Below are 16,923 nucleotides of genomic sequence, written 5' to 3'. Positions count from 1 at the left end.
TTTTTTTCCACTTCTCTACTTTTCCACTTGAACGGCTTTCAAGGAGCGCTCAATATTGTATTCCCTCCACTTTTAGCTTTAAGTTTGGTTAAATATTTAACCGTCCATTTGAATGCTAAGGAAGAAAATAAAAAAATAAAGAGCAAGCGAAACAGAAGTCTAGATGGCGTTGCGAACAACAACTTATTTCGCATATGCGCACTCCATTTTCAGAAACAAAATCAGGACAGTTTCGCTACTATGCACTATGGTAACGGTTTGATGCAGTTTGTACCAGTGGCGGCTCGTAGCTAAAATTAGTGAGAGTGCTGCTCTACAAAATTTTTAGCTTTTGTTTTAAAATAAAGCAAGCAAACACGTGTAAAAAGAAAATTTGTTTAAGAAGCTTGATGAAATTTTTTTTTAAGTGTTTAAGTTTTTAAGCACAACATGCGGAGTAAAAAAAAAGAAACTATCTTCTACCAACACGTCAGGATCGGCACTGCGGGTGCGACAGTGCCCTCTTTCCCTCACAGCGTCGCGCGCAGCCTGCTATGTGCGCATGCGCATACGACCAAACACCACGCCGCTGTAACTAAAGCGCACAGTTCCTTTCACAGATTTCTTTTTTTTTTATTTTTTTTTATTTTTCTTTCATAAACTGAAGGATGACTACTGATATTAAGTGTAAGGATTATATATTGTATAAATATTAAGAAAAGGGTAAAAAAGAATAGACACATTATATTCCACGAATACGCGAACCGCCATTAAAAATAATATAAATGGATACCACAGCAAATGTACTTCCAGCAAAATTTAGTCACGTAATAAATGTAATATAATTAAATTATCACAAATTTAATTATAATTTTCTAGAAGTTAAAATACATGAAAGAATATTTGGATAATATTTATAATGTTACGATGAAACATTCAAAGTACTAAAACAATTTATGTACTTTCGAATTCAACAATAACTTGGATTTTTCGAAAGCTGTATTATAAGAACAAATGTTCTTTTATTAAAAATTTACGTCTTAAAAGTAAAAATTATTGAATAAATCAAAGTATCGCCTTCGAGTTGAAGAAAGAGAAATTCCAGCTTACAAACATCATCTTTTAGATCTAATAAATCTTTTAAAAGATCTTTTTAAAAGCACGACTGCATCCAGTGAGAGGTTGACAGTTTTTATTGTCTTTATGTTATTGCGTTTGTATTATTGTGTTGTTTACACTTGCGTTACATGTATATATAGTAAGACTATTTAATAAGGCCAGAATCACTGCTCGTGTCTGTACAATTAATTATCTTTTAATGTAACTGCAGGTGTACATAACCGCAAGTTTTCTGTATCTCTTTAAAACGAATTTATTGCAAAGAATAATAAAATTATTGTATGCTTTGCGTGTTACATAATTACATCTCGTAATCAAATCACTACAATACTTAGAAATTATTTCTGCGTCTATAGGTTATCTCAGTTTACAAGTCGTTCCCATTTAATGTAATTGATACCGTTGATCAGTAGTTTCCCATTATTTCCGCCTGTCGAACCACAGTTAAAATAATCTCTGATGTTCGGTCGAGCTGTACCTGTTTATCGTTAACCAAGATCCTACCAATCGAAATACAATCATGTTTACAGTATTCAGAGCCCTAAACACCATTGTTATGTTTTGTTTTTAGTGTATTTAGTGATTTTTCCATTTGCTCTAATGAAGTGAAGCGTTAAGACAATCAATCTGTACATATATGATATGCAAAATGTGAACCGAGTAGAATTAAAATCGCTCGTGCAGAAATTTGCAAATTCAATGTGGTAATCACCGTAGGTTAATATCTAAATGGCAGGAAAGATTATCTTGCATTTAACTTTTATTATATAATGTTATACCGTATTTCAGTTACATAATATTAAGTATTCGATACCCTATTCATCGTATACACGTACACGTACCCGGAAAACACGTGTGGTACGTATACGATTATACATGTTTTTGCGTATGCACGAACGTGTGTGCATATTGGTGCGTGTTTTATGTTTACAATCGACTTTATTATCAATATACAAATAATGGAAGACATGACAGCACCTAGAAGTGCTGTTTAAAAGACAACCTCTTATCTAAAACGTTCGTAAACTTTATTTTTTTTTTTTTTTTTCACGACATAGCTTTGTTAATTTTTGTTTCTCTTTCGGTAACTTCGCTGTGTGTACACGTTATTTGTTGCTGAAAATCGAAGCGTTCGTGTCTGTATGTATGTGTGTGTATGTAGTAGTATTAGTAGTAGTAGTAATAGTAGTAGTAGTAGTAGTAGTAGTAGTAGTAGTAGTAGTAGTAGTAGTAGTTGTAGATTTACAAACGATGTACTAATTATTGTAGGTAAACAAACTGCGAGATACATATTAATATAATGTTATAATCGTTTAATTTAATTTGATTCATTTTTTATAGCTCGCATTTAGCGTTTCATTAATTTATTTAACGTACTTTGACTTATTACAACGTCTGCGACGTTTCACGGTGTACATATGCATATACACATAAATATATATACTGTACGCTACGCTTGGATGTCATATAGCCGCCAGAAGTACCCGTTCTTTTTCGTTTCCCCTTTTGTCATGCGAAGAAGACTAGCGAGAAATTACTGCAGAGTTGGAAAGAAATCCCCAGGCATGTAGCACACGGGCAGGAGAGGTCGCATCGCTCACTTCACACTCTCACTCCCTCTCAATAAATAGTTACATCTTCTCATTCACTCTCTCAGAAAAAGTGTGCCTCTTCCACTCTGACCAATTAAACCCGCGTTCCTTTCAGGAGACTCCTTTCCGGCTGTGCATAACACGTGCACAGTTCTTCCCTTCTCTTTCCATACCAAATTCCCGCGTATGAAATGTATCTACATATGTATATATGCATACAATCTTAACACGTACACCGTTATTAAATTATCATAGTACATCTTGAAATTGATAATTTTTCCATAAAGATTTCGTTTTTTTTTTCTTTTTACGTTCTCTTACTTTTAATAAAAAGAATGTATATACTATAACACTTCGTTTCCTATTCGATATTTCGTTGCTCCAAGCTTCACGCGCAATGTCCTACTGCCCTTCCTCTATTCCTTCGCTTCTAATGATTGTAACGTACTAAGTTCCCATACAGTTACATGTAAATAGCAATTTGAAATTCGAATCATAAAATGTTTCTTTACACCTTTCCCATGGTATGTTTTATGTAATAGAAATTTAAGAAGGAAAGCAAAATCAGCACTTCAGCAAATCACTAAAATCTTAATACAAATGCCCGATACTATGTAAACGTACGACACGTAGATACATACGTACGTTGGTACATGTATTGTGTATTCTCCATTTAATAGACGATTATTTGCCGTTTAACGGACGCGAATTCTCTATTAGAGAATATCTCTATTAGATATTGGAACATATTTTGGTATTACTATCTTGATGCGCAAGAGCTCATCTGTACCTCGTGATCAATTATAGCTCAGCTCGTTAATAAAAGTTACGAAAATTAGATAAATTTGATAAAAATAATACAAGATTTAAGTCAATTAATTGTACCATCTACACTTACTTGTTACCTATTTGTTGCATGATAAAATGTTTCAAACTACTCGTTACATCGTAAAACTAAATTGTTACATTGCCACGTCCCGCTTGATACTAAACACCTGCTTGAAACATTCCTTTATATAACAAACAGGTTAACAGTGAATTTAAGAGTTACAGTTAAATGACTTACTCTGTATAATAATTGGATTATCTCACTAGCATTGTCACTTTGACTTTTCATACTTAATAAAACTTTGCATTGTAATAAGTTTCAATTTAATTGAACTTATTTCCTTCTCTGTTTCAGTTACGCTCAATTTTTTGTACTCTAATGTCTTTAAAAAGTAAGCGAAATCAAAGACGGGTAATCGATAGTTCTGAGAAATATTAACTGCTCCATAAATCATGAAGCAAATCAGGCCTGCGTCAATTAAATGGGGAAACTGTGCGTGCGTGCACGCGCGTTGAATATATACGTATGTGTGTACAATCCAAATGATATGAAATCGGTATGATTCACATCACGCTTTGTGATTTTAAATGAAAATGAACTCGACTACCGACTGTGTAATGTGAATTACAGCGAATTATTCTTTTCTTCGTAAGTCCGTTTAATGATATCAAAATATCGGATATCTTTTATGGATCAGGAACGCTTTGATATACAGCTTCCAACTAATTGCAACGAATTACACGCGTGCTCGGAGCATTATTAAATGAAGTTTAGACACACTTGTACATTGTACTTGCGTATATACAGACAACCTATCGGTTTCTAATGTGTCGTGCGACACTAAACAAACATAGGCCGGTGGCTGTTTAATAGGAAGTGGCTTTTATCTGGCAAATATGTTTCATCGATTGGCTGCGTTCGTATTAGTGTCATATAAGCCGGCAGAATCCAACAAATTGTCCGTACGTACGCGTAATTTATAAACAATTAATAATTGATACACACATTGATCACAAAAAGTATGGATTAGTGCGACGACAGTGTTATATCTTCAGTTGAATTGGACTGTAAATAACTCTCGTCGAGGCAATAAAAAATGATCAAATATCTCACACCGACCACAACCGGCTTATTACGAGACACTATATAGACGTCTGTGTGTGTATTGTCGCTCCCGCTCTTGTTCGACCACGTGTCGCGAGTACATGTGATTTTTATCACTTTCTTTTACACGTAACGACTTAGTTTTGATGTAGTACGATTAGGAAATATTCACAATTTTCTTCGCAACAGAATTTATAATGGGATATGTAGTCATAGATCAACATTAATATTATGTATTTTGGATATGTACATATTTTTTTTGTGCATGCGCACGCGTGTCTATGACGACGTGAACGTGTATACATGCATGTGATTGTTTCCTCCGTACACAGTGTGCATATGCATGTAAGTACGTGAATGCGTTTAAATTAATGTTCACACGTACATGTATTATATAATACATATGTATGTGCAGTTATGCCCGTAAACTTGTCTCTCGTTCAGACATGCACGCACGCAAGAACGCACACGCATACGCATGCCCCTGTTTGCTTACTCGTATGCATGTAGTCGTTAAATATATAGGTATTAAACCGATCAACTAGTATACCATTTTCATAACTGTTTCATGGAAACGACAACGCTAAATTCATTTCAAAAACGTTAATCCGTGAGTATGTCTTTGTTTGATATGTGTGTGTGTGTGTCTGTGTATCCATGTGTGTGTATGTGTACAATCAATTGGAATAAAGTCACGCGAGTCGTGTAGCGAAAGTGCTGAAAACAATCGCGACAACCAATGTGAAGAACAAATGACAAGGACGACTTGCGCTACCACAAAATTTAATCTCCATCTCTTCCGGATGGTAGTTTATACATTTCGGAGGTCTACGACGATATAAACGTTCTCTTCTTGCGGTACAAGCACCGGACTCTGTGAGAGCCTCTATGGGATCGATGCTTAATTGTTTACTTCCACATGGACACAACGTGTCTACAACCAGCAAGATCAAATTCGTATGACGAATCTTTTGTACACTGAACGGCCTGCAAACATGGAACATTCGCGAACGTTGAAGAAGAGACATTAAACTTGCGCATCAAACTTGCGATCACCTTTCTCAATGTATATATCACTTCGTATGGATAGATACTTTTCATTAAGAAAAAGGTGATTCGTTCTTTGTGATGTACAGCGGTGTCTTGCTAACTGGTCATCTTTATCCCAATCATTTTTCCTAAGTATTTTCATAATTACGAATCTAATAAGTAGTATAAGATATTACATTTGACGACGAGATAAAATTGCTGGTATAGGAGTTTTCATTATCTAGCCAAATTCAATCCTAATACGCGACCAATTGGCAAGGTACTACGGCACACGTATACGTACCTCTCGCAACCGGTATCGTGACAATTGGTCAATTTTCCTTTCAGCGGATTGCTCTGTCCGCTCGTATTTAGCCTTTCAGGCTGTAAAATATAGAGGTCCGTCTTTTTCTCACAAGATCTTAGCTTTCTTTGCGGATAATGGGCGGATGTGGCTCGTGTCGTTCCAGGAAAAGCAGGAGTTGAAGCAGCAATCGCCGGGAGCCGTGGGAACGTCTCGCTGTCTTCCTCCCGCGTTGGTTCGTCGGTAGAATCTCTACTTATCACCAATGATTCGAACTCGTGAGCTTCTCCGATTGAATCGGCTGAAAATGACAACGCGCGACACTCGTTTTTATGAAATTCTTACCTTTCTTCTGTTGAATAAAGTAAACGAATCGGCCAATTTTATCGCGCTTACCATTCAACGATCTCACAGGTTCGCCAGCGAACGCGAAAGCAACTTGCCACAAGCTTTGAACATTGAAGCCGAATGCCATGTTCCAAAGGAAATTGCCCAGTATAGCGATCGTTGTCGTGATGGAGTGCGAGAAAGTTCTGGATGCGACTGATTGATGAGACTCTTGCGGGCTACACGTGCCCTGATAATCGGTGACTGTAACTTTTCTGAAATGTACAAAATGTTCACTCGGAGGATATTTTTGTTCGCTTTTTGCATGCTTCCTTCAGGTAATTACTGAACAGAATTTAAGATTTTCAGATACCTATAAATTTTGTCTTGGACTAGAGAATCCATTATGGTACCATCAATCTCGCCGAAAAACTTTCCTGTATGTTCATGACGTTCGCTAATTATAATGAACCCGTTATTGTCCAAGATATAGCAGTCTAATGCTTCGGAAGCACAATTTTTCTTGCAATTCATGCCGCTGCACTAAAAATTCAAAGGAAATTGTTATCAAAGTAAGTAAGACGGATTGTGGATACCGAAGAAAGTAGAATGTTTAAATCAATAAAAAAATAGAAGTAGAATATTAGTACGAGTTACCGTGGAAGTGATGTTGACGAAGCGAGAGGCCAAGGAAGAATGTTGAAATTGTAAACCAACGACTGCCGCTGGTGCTTTGTGTCCCTTTGCGAAGAAAACTGCGTGAGTGGCCGTTACCAATGGATTGGGGCTGTTAGCTAAATTGCAGTACAAAGTCTGTTAATTGTACATAGTTATAAAATTATAATAAGTTATTAATTTGTCGTGTATCATTTGAATATCGAGTCTTTCAATTGTCAGGCAAATGAACAGTGTGCAACATCCTTATTTTACATACCAGCGTCGAAAGGTACGCTGAAAACGAAACTGTCCGGTTCTATCGAATGTTGATCCACAGCGCGTTTGTACCATGAAGAATCCATAGCTCTTACATACTTGTCAGCAAATAATCTGAGCAAACAACAAAATACGTGTGTACATATAACTTTTTTTTATCTTTATACATCGTTTTTGAAACAACTTATGAAAGTGATGCATAGTTTAAATAATGTTCCATGTACTTTTGTGAAAACAAACGATATTGTAAAACATATAAAAATGATTATGTACAGAAATTATATACAAGATGAGATTATATACAAGATATATGTAAAAAGGTGAGTATATTGAAATTTACGGTTCATCGGTGGTTTCCTCGCTTTGTTGATGCTCGTGCCAACGAAACAGGCCGCTTCTAGTTGCAATGAAACTCCGTGTTACACCAAATGTGCCTTTGCCTTGACTGCAAACGCGGAAGCAATTATATACATATTTATTGCACATCGTGTAGAGAAAACAAGAAACAACATAAAAAAAAAAGAAATATATATTTTCATAAATTCAATGGTATATGTATGAATTAATCTCGCGTGAACATATGTGCAATTGGGAGCTTTGGTCTTGGCGATTGCGGTAAATAACATAGATACTTGGTGGCAGTAGTACAATTCTGTCCATCCCAGTACTACTTGTTAGTATGGCAAGATCGAAACTCCTAATCGTATACTTATGCGTGTATTTTCTTTGCACACGCGAGAATAAATTTGATGTTGTGAACGAACGTAACACCATGTATTCACTCTCTGTTAATATTCCTCGAGTATAGAACATGCTTTGCTTAAATGCAATCCCGCGATTTTACATGTTCTTTTAAACGAATGAAATATCGACGTAATATTCTTTTTCGTAGCTGTCGGAAAACGTATCTTTATTCGTCAATCACCGGTCAAGAAATATATTATATGAAAATAACGAGAAAAAGAACATCGGACGACAAGGAACGTTTCTGCAGGTATCGTGTGATGGACGGTTAAAACGACACTTGGAAAAAGGTCACCGTGCAATATCGACGAGTGTGCTTATACAAATAATTGTGCATAATGGATTACCTGTGCAGTAGAGCCATCAGTATGGCAATAGGGCTAGCGGTGGAGACACACAATATAAAATGTAATAAAAATATGCGATAAAAGATAGCATTGTAAATGAAAGAGATTAACCGTTACGCATAGTACGTGTCACGATTAAACGAAAATATGTATATGCGTGCGCGTGCACGCTTATGTATTGGATATATGTATATATATATATATATATATATATGCCTGCAGGTATATACGTACGTGTGTATTTGTGTGTGCATGTGCATGTACGCATAATATTGTATAAGTACATAAAGATATCTCTGATTTGATCAGATTCGTAACAATATAATTTCAAGTACATCTAATAGTTGGGAACAATAAGAAATCCTGGATATTGTCCAGAATCGTTGCGATTCTTATAGTCTTCTTTTCCTTCACCTTCATTTACGCTTCGCTGCTTCTCTTCTTCGCTTACAAGGATGGCTCTGTTTCTATGTCGATGCCAGTCCTTTGTGATTATTGTTTAAACGCTGGATTTCGTTCGCAACACGACTATGCGCGTCAACGGCAGGGGGTGGGAGGAAACAGAGGCAGCGGTTTTACAATATCCAATAATATATGTTATTAGATAATCAGTGCGTGAAAAACAAACCGCGTGCTTGGTTGTGCATTGCAGTGCGTTATCAGTGTTATATACCACTATAAGTGTCCGCGCCTGGAAGTCATGCATTCGCGAATTCCACTCACGCGAGTTATTCACCTTTGATTTTCTTCTTTGTGCATCGCACCTCTTTTGTCGAAACCGTCCGTAACCAGAGCATCCAATACAAGGGACTGCACTAATTTTTTGTCGCCTAGAAAGAATCGTGATGCGTGCCATTAATGATCAGAGGATGTACGGCATTGTGCAACAGTATTATATGTGTGTGACTGTATGCATGTGTGTATATATTTGAAGAGTAATGAAACATTATCACGTTTCAAAGAATTCCCTTGTTAAGCTACAAAGCACTGGTAGCATTGTTTCTATTTCTCAAAACAGGGCTAAAACTTTTTAACTAGAACTGTTTTCAATTGATTTATATATATTTTTTTAAATTGATTTTTGTAGGGGAAACTCAGAAAAAATATATAGATTAACTCAAATCTAAAAAAGTAAAGAAAGAAAATTATGATGCTACATGAATATCTCAATAAATAGAGAATAAAATATTTAGTAAGCTATTTTGGAACCAATTTGAAGATTTCAAGTTTCAAGTAATTTAAATTTAATACACTACCAACTATTCTTACTGTTAGACACCAACGAAATCATGTAACAATTCTTATCTTTGCTATAATTTCTTCCATTTTTATAGTGTAGAATCTTCCAAAACGAGTTCTATCTTCCACGGTTGCACGGCTATCTAAAAATACCTTGTACTAATTAAAATCGTATGTTTTGTATAAAACTTGATCTTCATTCCTTCTGCGTTATCTTAATGTGTTATAGAAAATTTGTAGCGATGTTTCATTGCTTCATGTTCATGACAGATCACTAATATAGCAAAAATTTGTTTTTGTTAACTTTGTATTCAACTAACAACGCTGTAATAGTTTTTTCGAAACGAGTTGGGTTTCATTATTCTTTAAACATTCCTTGATTAGATATGTGTATGTATGTGTGTATCCATATGCATGTATATACTAACAATAATAAGCATCTTTGTCAGGCTTGCTCGCCTGTTTATGATGCGAGCTTGGACTCCTTGGTCTCAAGGACATCCATTTCCACCCCGGACTTCGCGTTCGTGCTAAAAAATGCAGAACGCGTTCCTCGGGGGAAGAGAACCATTTATCAGAAGCTGAACTATATTCACAGTACACCCAATCAGGATGTACCTTCCAATTGTTTCCTTTGAAATACTCAGTCACTGAAAACAGAAATCACCATCAAAACTTTTATCAATCGCCTGGAACAATTGAGGTGAATAGATTGCTTCGAACGCGACACAACTTACCATTTATTATTGCGTGTTTGATTTCTTGTTCAGCCAATACTTGGAACATGCCATAACCTTCGGGCAATGCTATTCCTAATGACAATGGCGTTCCTTCTATCGGTTTATAAAAATAATTGTGCCGCCTAATGGTGACTCGTCTCTATAATGTAAACGCGTGTGCGTACCAGAAAAATACAGAAAAATATTTACATTAGATGATGCATATTATTCATATGTATTTATACGCATAAAGTGTCGGTATAAACGTCTAATGAAATAATTTGAAAACGAGTCGAGAAAGAAATGATGGACGATATCTCTAATTTAATATTGCTGTCATTTCATCGTACTCACCATATTGTCATAATGAATTTTGATTGCAAAGTCGGTTTCTCCTTCTTTTTGATCAATCATATCGTTCCTCAACTGTACAATGATCCAGCGGGAAAAGAGAAACGAAAATTAAGGAATGAATGCATAGAGCAGTACAGACAAGTGCATGTAAACTTCCAAAATCAGTGTTACTTACGTCTAAAAGAACGGAATTATTCAATGGATGCAGCGGTCCATCGTATTCGGAGAGTTCAACTTCCGATAAATCTACGCTAATATACGTGGGTCTTAACGTTTCCTCGTACTATAACGACATAAAGATGAAGATAACAACTTCCACTTCTGAATTAAATATTAAGCCAAAGGTGTCGTATTCGTTATAACTAACATATATATGTATATACTATATTTACTTACGTCCACGTTCCCAGGCTGCATCAATAAGAACAAATAATGTAAATTACCAACATTGAGACAATGGATTCTGCGGGCATCATTTCGACATTAGTTTCTTTTCTGAGCATTTCTCGAAAGATACTCTCGAAAGATAAAGATACTCACCAATGGTCGTAAATCCGGATGATACAAAACGCGACCGTTATTGTCGACGATAAAAGAATATCCGTTGACACCTAACTGTAAATTCAATAAAATTGGAATGTTACTTTTAAAATCTGCGATATATCAGATTTTTTTATTTGCAATTAATTATACGTGTACATATATGCATACAGATACGAAATTATGCGCCTACCTTATAAGGAGGAACTAATTTCTGTATCTCTTCTACGAGTACGTCGGTACCAACAATACCCAATAAGTTGGCCGTTTTAAGCTACGAACAAAACAAATACGTGAAATAGATAATCATAATTGTATCGTAAATCTTAATGAGAGAATATGAATATTACTGTATAATTCCGTCGATCTAAAATGGGCGCAGTTACCGAAGTCATCAGTTGGCCAACATTTTCTTTGCCATATCTTGCGCTCTGAAGAGAAGTAAGGACAGAATTTGATTATACGAGATTTTCTCATATAAAACAGGGACTGTACATTGAAACTATAGAAGCGTAAAAACGTTCAATTTCTATACCTTTCCACCGACATAAACCGGACTCCAGTGAATAGGATGATCATGCTGATACAATACCATGGGTCGGGCAAGTACTTTTATATACTCGAAAACTTTGTTCTTAATGTCTTCTAATTTACTGATCCTTGCGTAAAATCCTATAAAGTGTGTAACAAGAGAATAAGATGTAAACTAATACTGCAGCAGTAATAAATTGACGAAAAATGTGTCGTATAAAATAGAGAGGAAAGAATATACATGCATAAGGAGCGGTAGTAAACACCTTTGTTTGCGCAAGCTGCGCTGCGTAACTCCGGACTCTTATCGCCCCCGATGAGATACGTAAAAATACGTACAGGCATATGGGGCCAATTATAACGCTTTATCACTTCTGTAGGTAAACCAGCGTTATTCACGGTAATTAACATGATCGCTTGGTTACACTGACTTCCTTGCCCTGTCCTATTGTATCTGTGAAGGATTTCGAACGCAGTCCCAAGAGCGGCTGATATGTTCGTCGGCATCTCTTCGTACTTAATCGAACTTGTTGTCACTTTCAATTCCTGTACATTTTCAGGCGATGCCTGGACCAAACTGTCTTTGAAGCATTGCACGATTTCTTCCGCGGTATCTCCGTAACGATAAACGTTAACATAATCATCGGGACCTAAAGTGTCCAGTATAGTTTTAACGGTGGTTGTGGTCAGATGCTTGTTACTTTCAGAGGCATAGCATTCGTTGTCAACCAAAATGGCTAAATCCTTCGGACTATTCGCGGCGCCAACGAACCAATTGGAAATTCGAAAATCATACACATCCCGAACAACTCGATTAGTGGATTTACTTGTGCCGTACGTTCGTTCTTCGACAGGTGGCCAAGGAATAGCTGCAAGAAGATAGCGATTGTTAAAAGAAATAATAGAGAGACGAAATTAACGAGCGGAGAAAAATTGAAAGGAAGAAAGGGGCAAGAGATTAGAAATAAAAAAAAACGGTAAGAGTATTATCCGTACCGGGAAAACGTCTTAAGAATCCAGAAGTAGCACCGTAGTATTGCCAGGAAAGAGAGGGATCGCTTTCGTAATTATTAACGAACAATAGATCCAAATAGTCGCTCCACTGAATACCAGTAGCTACTTCGCGATCTGAAAGAAAAATATATGTACGCGATTAATAATAATAATGAAAATATATGTGCAGACAGTTGCGTTGATCTATTCCATGAGATTAACGTACACAGGTAGTCATTCTACTGAACGATTACCAATTTACATTAATATCACAGAATCGTCGAGTAGCAATACAATTGTTTGTGTATCACTTACCGTCGTCTTTCACTCCAGCGGGTAGTAGAACCGTTGAAAAAGTAACATTTACAGCTAGATGATCAAAGTGTCGGTTAGGCGAGAAGAGAGTTTCTTGTCCGGTCGCCGATGTTTTACCGTCCCCGGAAGAAATGTCGGACCGTTGTAAAGCGTAATGCTTAGGTGATACATTCCCGTCTCTAGGCCCAGACACAGCTGCCTGTTCGGCACTCTCTACTAATTTCTGTAACAGTATTTCGATGGCATATGATTGAAAAATGTTTACAATGAACATAGAGGATTGTCTACACTATAACGTTTTCGTTCTCTCACCATAACGGTATTCATTTTAAATTCCAACATATTTTTAACTTCTGCAGCCATTTCGCGAACTAAGACGAGGCCATCCTTTCTTACAACATCGGCCTCCACATCGTGATATTTCTAAAATCAAGGTACACAATTTCCTGTTTAGTTTGTCTCGTATTATTGAAAATTTACTGCGTTTATATCCTCATATAAGTGTAACAATTAGTACTACTAACTAACAAGGTATATACAACCAAAAGTGTACTTATACTAGTTTCGAATTACTTCCTTACCCTTTGTATTTCGTTCATTTTCGTAACTTGCTTGCCAAATTCCCACAGGTCTACGCCAAATTTCAAGGCCCAATTTTTTACTCTGCAAAACAATAGTACAATAATGTATATTTACAGTTGGATCGAAACTCAGCGGAATAAGTTTTCTTCCTACGTTTTTTAACACTCAGTTCACCAGAGGATCATTTTGACCGCTCTGAGAAAACTTTTCGTTAATTAGATTAGAGATTAGATAGTAAGTAAAAGTTAATTAAAATAGCATATATAATTTTCTTGAAGAAAATTAACGAAAAGTTTTCTCAGAGGAGTCAAAAGGACCCCTTGGTACAAATCTAGTGTTAATTCAGCGAATATTCAAATCGGAGAGAAACGTTATTACATAATTGTACATTTGGTAGATCATTCGAAATGATAAGTTCCAAAAAACGATAGGAAACCAATTCGAAATTTGAACAAGTCTTAAGAGGTATCAAAGGAATCGATTTAACGATTAAAATTTGAAAGTTCACGTAATTATCATCTATTGAATTGTAAATACATCACTAGAGAAATAGACGCAAAGATGACATAACGATGCATATACATTCCATACTCGTTTGTGCAGCAATAAGCAGGCACGACGTGCACAATGTTGCCTAAATCGAAACCAACGAATGTTCTACCTATCAAGTTTCCATATACATACGTGCACCGGCGTATGCGTAAATGAACGCATGTAGTAGATAGTACGTAGTACATATATGTTATATACCATTGATAAATCCGTACGTATATTTATACATATATCTATATATAAGTATACATTATATGTACGTACTCACGTGCGCACGCACGTAAGTCGGTACGCACATACGCCTATTCTGATCGTCGTTAATCGACTGTGTACGCGTAATTCTACACGCGCCTGCGTTCTTTTCAATTTTCTCTATTTCCCTCTAAGAATCATTGAAAGCAGATGCTCTATGCTACTCTTTTAATGTAATTAGATGCATAAATATGAAAAACCATTTCGATATACATCCGCGAAACGAAATATTATAGATTTTAATTGCTCCCTTCGCACCTCCCATTCTCGTACGTATTATGCAAATAATAGGGCAATCTTTCTCCTAAATCAGATGAAGTGTTTTAAAGTTTCAACTATTTTCTTCGTTATGTATATAGAATTAAAGTATGCATAACAATCTTGCATTTCAAGCGAGACAGAGAATAAAATCGATCGTTTCAATCATAATTTTGAAGAAAAATATCCACGCCCTTTCAATATCGGGCATTCGCACTGCTTGAGAGAATCCTTAGAGGCGTTTCACAATTCTGCTTCTTAATTAACAAATTCCGATCGACACGATACATATGTGCAATGAAATATTAACCGTGAACCCTTACTCGTTATGAGGTATATCCTCTTCTTGTTGATAACTCGATCCGATGCATAACAGTAACAACACTCCATAGTGCACAAGTTTCTCGGCGGACAGAAACATTATTCCGACGCTACAGATGAACAGCCGAATTCGAACAAACGGTGAAACGAACGTACCGATCTTTCAAGGGAAACATATATCGTTAATTCGAGGTAACTTCCCGAAAAGAATTAGTCTTACCGCTCCCTCAAAGTAGCGATCGATCGGCCGGAACACACGAGTCAGCGTTACATGCGTGAATTTACCGTTTCGACGAAATCTTGTTTATCCGTGTACATGTACATTCGATACAGAGCACAATTTTGTGTAACGCTTGTATACGCTAGTACGTAGAAGCTTGTACGTATGACTCCTCGCCTTCTTTCATCTTCCCCTTTGAACGTGTCTCTCGCACTCGACGATCCAAATTACGCTAATCTTGTAGCTGCCGAACAAGGGAAAGTCCTTTTTATTCTATTACGTACAGAGTCTAGACAGTTTCGTTTACTAAATGCTTAAATTGTACTCGTTGATACTCGCGACTGATAGAATTACTTCGAAACTCAAAACTCGAATCGTTATTCAATTCTCTCGTCGATGATACCGTCGACTATTTTTTATTTACGACAACTGAAATGATGATGAGAAAATAACGACGATAACAGCGAAGAGAATGCTGAAGATGAGCTACGACGACGACTACGACGACGACGACGACGACGGCGACGATGACAACAAAGATAAGATTGGTAGGAGCAGTAAAACGTATGTATCAATGGGAAAGCTCGTGAAAAAGTAACCAAATTGGTATCAGCTCGGTAACACGTAATAATTCACCTCCAACGCGGAGTTTTCCGTTGTGTACATTTTTCAGAACATGACACGAACTTCTGAAACGATTGAATCATCTCAAGGAAAAAAAAAACAACAGCGTCTTCGACGTACGCGCGTATGCGAAACACCCGATCGACCGATCGCCCGAAGGACCGAACGACTAACCAACCAGGGGACAAATGAAAAAAAAAAAAACGATCGTACGGTAGACCACCCCCCCGGACAGTAGAACGGCGTTCCTCCTCTCTCTATTATCGTGTCCGTTCGAGATAAACGTGTATTTCCCTTTTCACGAATAAATGAGACATCGTTCGATACGCTGTCGACACGGTCCGTTTGTACAATTCACGACTGCACCACCGATTACCGCCTTGTCGCGCGATCTCTTAAGTATGTTCACACCGTAACGCGCAGAGAACCCGAAAGAATGAAGGACGAGAGTGTGGGACAAGGGAGTAGTTGTAGAGGGTAGGAAAGGGGTGAAGTTAGAGAGAGAGAGAGAGAGAGAGAAGGAGACAAGGAGAGAGATAGATAGAAAGAGAGAGAGAGAGGGACTAACGGTCAGACAGACAGATAGGAGCCAGAGAGAGTGGATTCGCGACGAAAAAGAGTTAACACGGTAAGGGACGAAAGATGGGAAATAATGTTAGGAAAATCGAATATTTACACGTGTCGTGTATCCAGTGCAACGCGAATGCCTATTCTTTCCTGGATCGAAATTCTAATTAGACGCGACCGTTCCGTTTTAATAACACTTTCTCATGGAAATCGGGCAAAGATGGTATACGAGTAGGTTTATGCTCGAACCAAAGGTGGTTGGTTGGTTCTCCGACGCACGCGCGCATTACCCTTACTACGTCTACTACGTTTGACTCAGACGTTCTAGGAGTATAACGCTCTTTTACTGGAGCGACGCCTACTTGCTGGCATATATATATAGATGTATATATGTACATATATATATATGTATACATGTATATCTATCAGGCTTGAAACCGATGAGGAAACGAGAGGGTAGGTAGTCGACGAATACTAGCTAATGGTAATGGTAGTGGTATTTTTGGGGACATCAGTAACAGCAGTCGGTGAGCTTGATTTTTGTGGTGT

The 16,923-nt window shown here is 37.0% G+C and overlaps 1 protein-coding gene and 1 long non-coding RNA gene across 8 annotated transcripts; one reads left to right on the top strand and one right to left on the bottom strand.

The window, feature by feature from the left end:
- Positions 1 to 5,310: 5,310 nt before the first annotated feature.
- Stol (voltage-dependent calcium channel subunit stolid) lies at positions 5,311 to 16,752 on the bottom strand. 7 transcript variants are annotated; one of them, XM_076902176.1, is made up of 26 exons: positions 16,484 to 16,752; positions 15,184 to 15,427; positions 14,966 to 15,123; positions 13,580 to 13,661; positions 13,311 to 13,421; positions 12,999 to 13,221; positions 12,687 to 12,818; positions 11,957 to 12,559; positions 11,695 to 11,831; positions 11,510 to 11,590; positions 11,353 to 11,433; positions 11,160 to 11,234; positions 11,016 to 11,030; positions 10,795 to 10,902; positions 10,620 to 10,691; positions 10,284 to 10,425; positions 9,975 to 10,196; positions 9,044 to 9,137; positions 8,308 to 8,340; positions 7,557 to 7,661; positions 7,218 to 7,330; positions 6,941 to 7,077; positions 6,657 to 6,826; positions 6,353 to 6,558; positions 5,957 to 6,257; positions 5,311 to 5,610 (listed from the first exon to the last, which is right to left on the bottom strand). In XM_076902176.1, exons 3-26 carry the CDS (start codon positions 15,061 to 15,063, stop codon positions 5,316 to 5,318), a joined length of 3,636 nt encoding a protein of 1,211 aa, XP_076758291.1. In that variant the 5' UTR covers positions 15,064 to 15,123; positions 15,184 to 15,427; positions 16,484 to 16,752; the 3' UTR covers positions 5,311 to 5,315. The 7 variants fall into 7 exon arrangements, with proteins under 7 accessions (XP_076758291.1, XP_076758292.1, XP_076758289.1 ...); XM_076902177.1 differs by having other exon boundaries at positions 14,966 to 15,073; XM_076902174.1 differs by having other exon boundaries at positions 15,249 to 15,427.
- On the top strand, positions 15,656 to 16,067 carry LOC143427184 (uncharacterized). Its single transcript, XR_013102277.1, has 2 exons — positions 15,656 to 15,751; positions 15,857 to 16,067. It is a non-coding gene; the product is annotated as an uncharacterized LOC143427184 (long non-coding RNA).
- Positions 16,753 to 16,923: the final 171 nt, after the last annotated feature.

The sequence above is a fragment of the Xylocopa sonorina genome, chromosome 9 (assembly GCF_050948175.1).
Source record: "Xylocopa sonorina isolate GNS202 chromosome 9, iyXylSono1_principal, whole genome shotgun sequence".
Lineage (NCBI taxonomy): Eukaryota > Metazoa > Arthropoda > Insecta > Hymenoptera > Apidae > Xylocopa > Xylocopa sonorina.
This window is presented reverse-complemented; position numbering and strand designations above follow the sequence as displayed.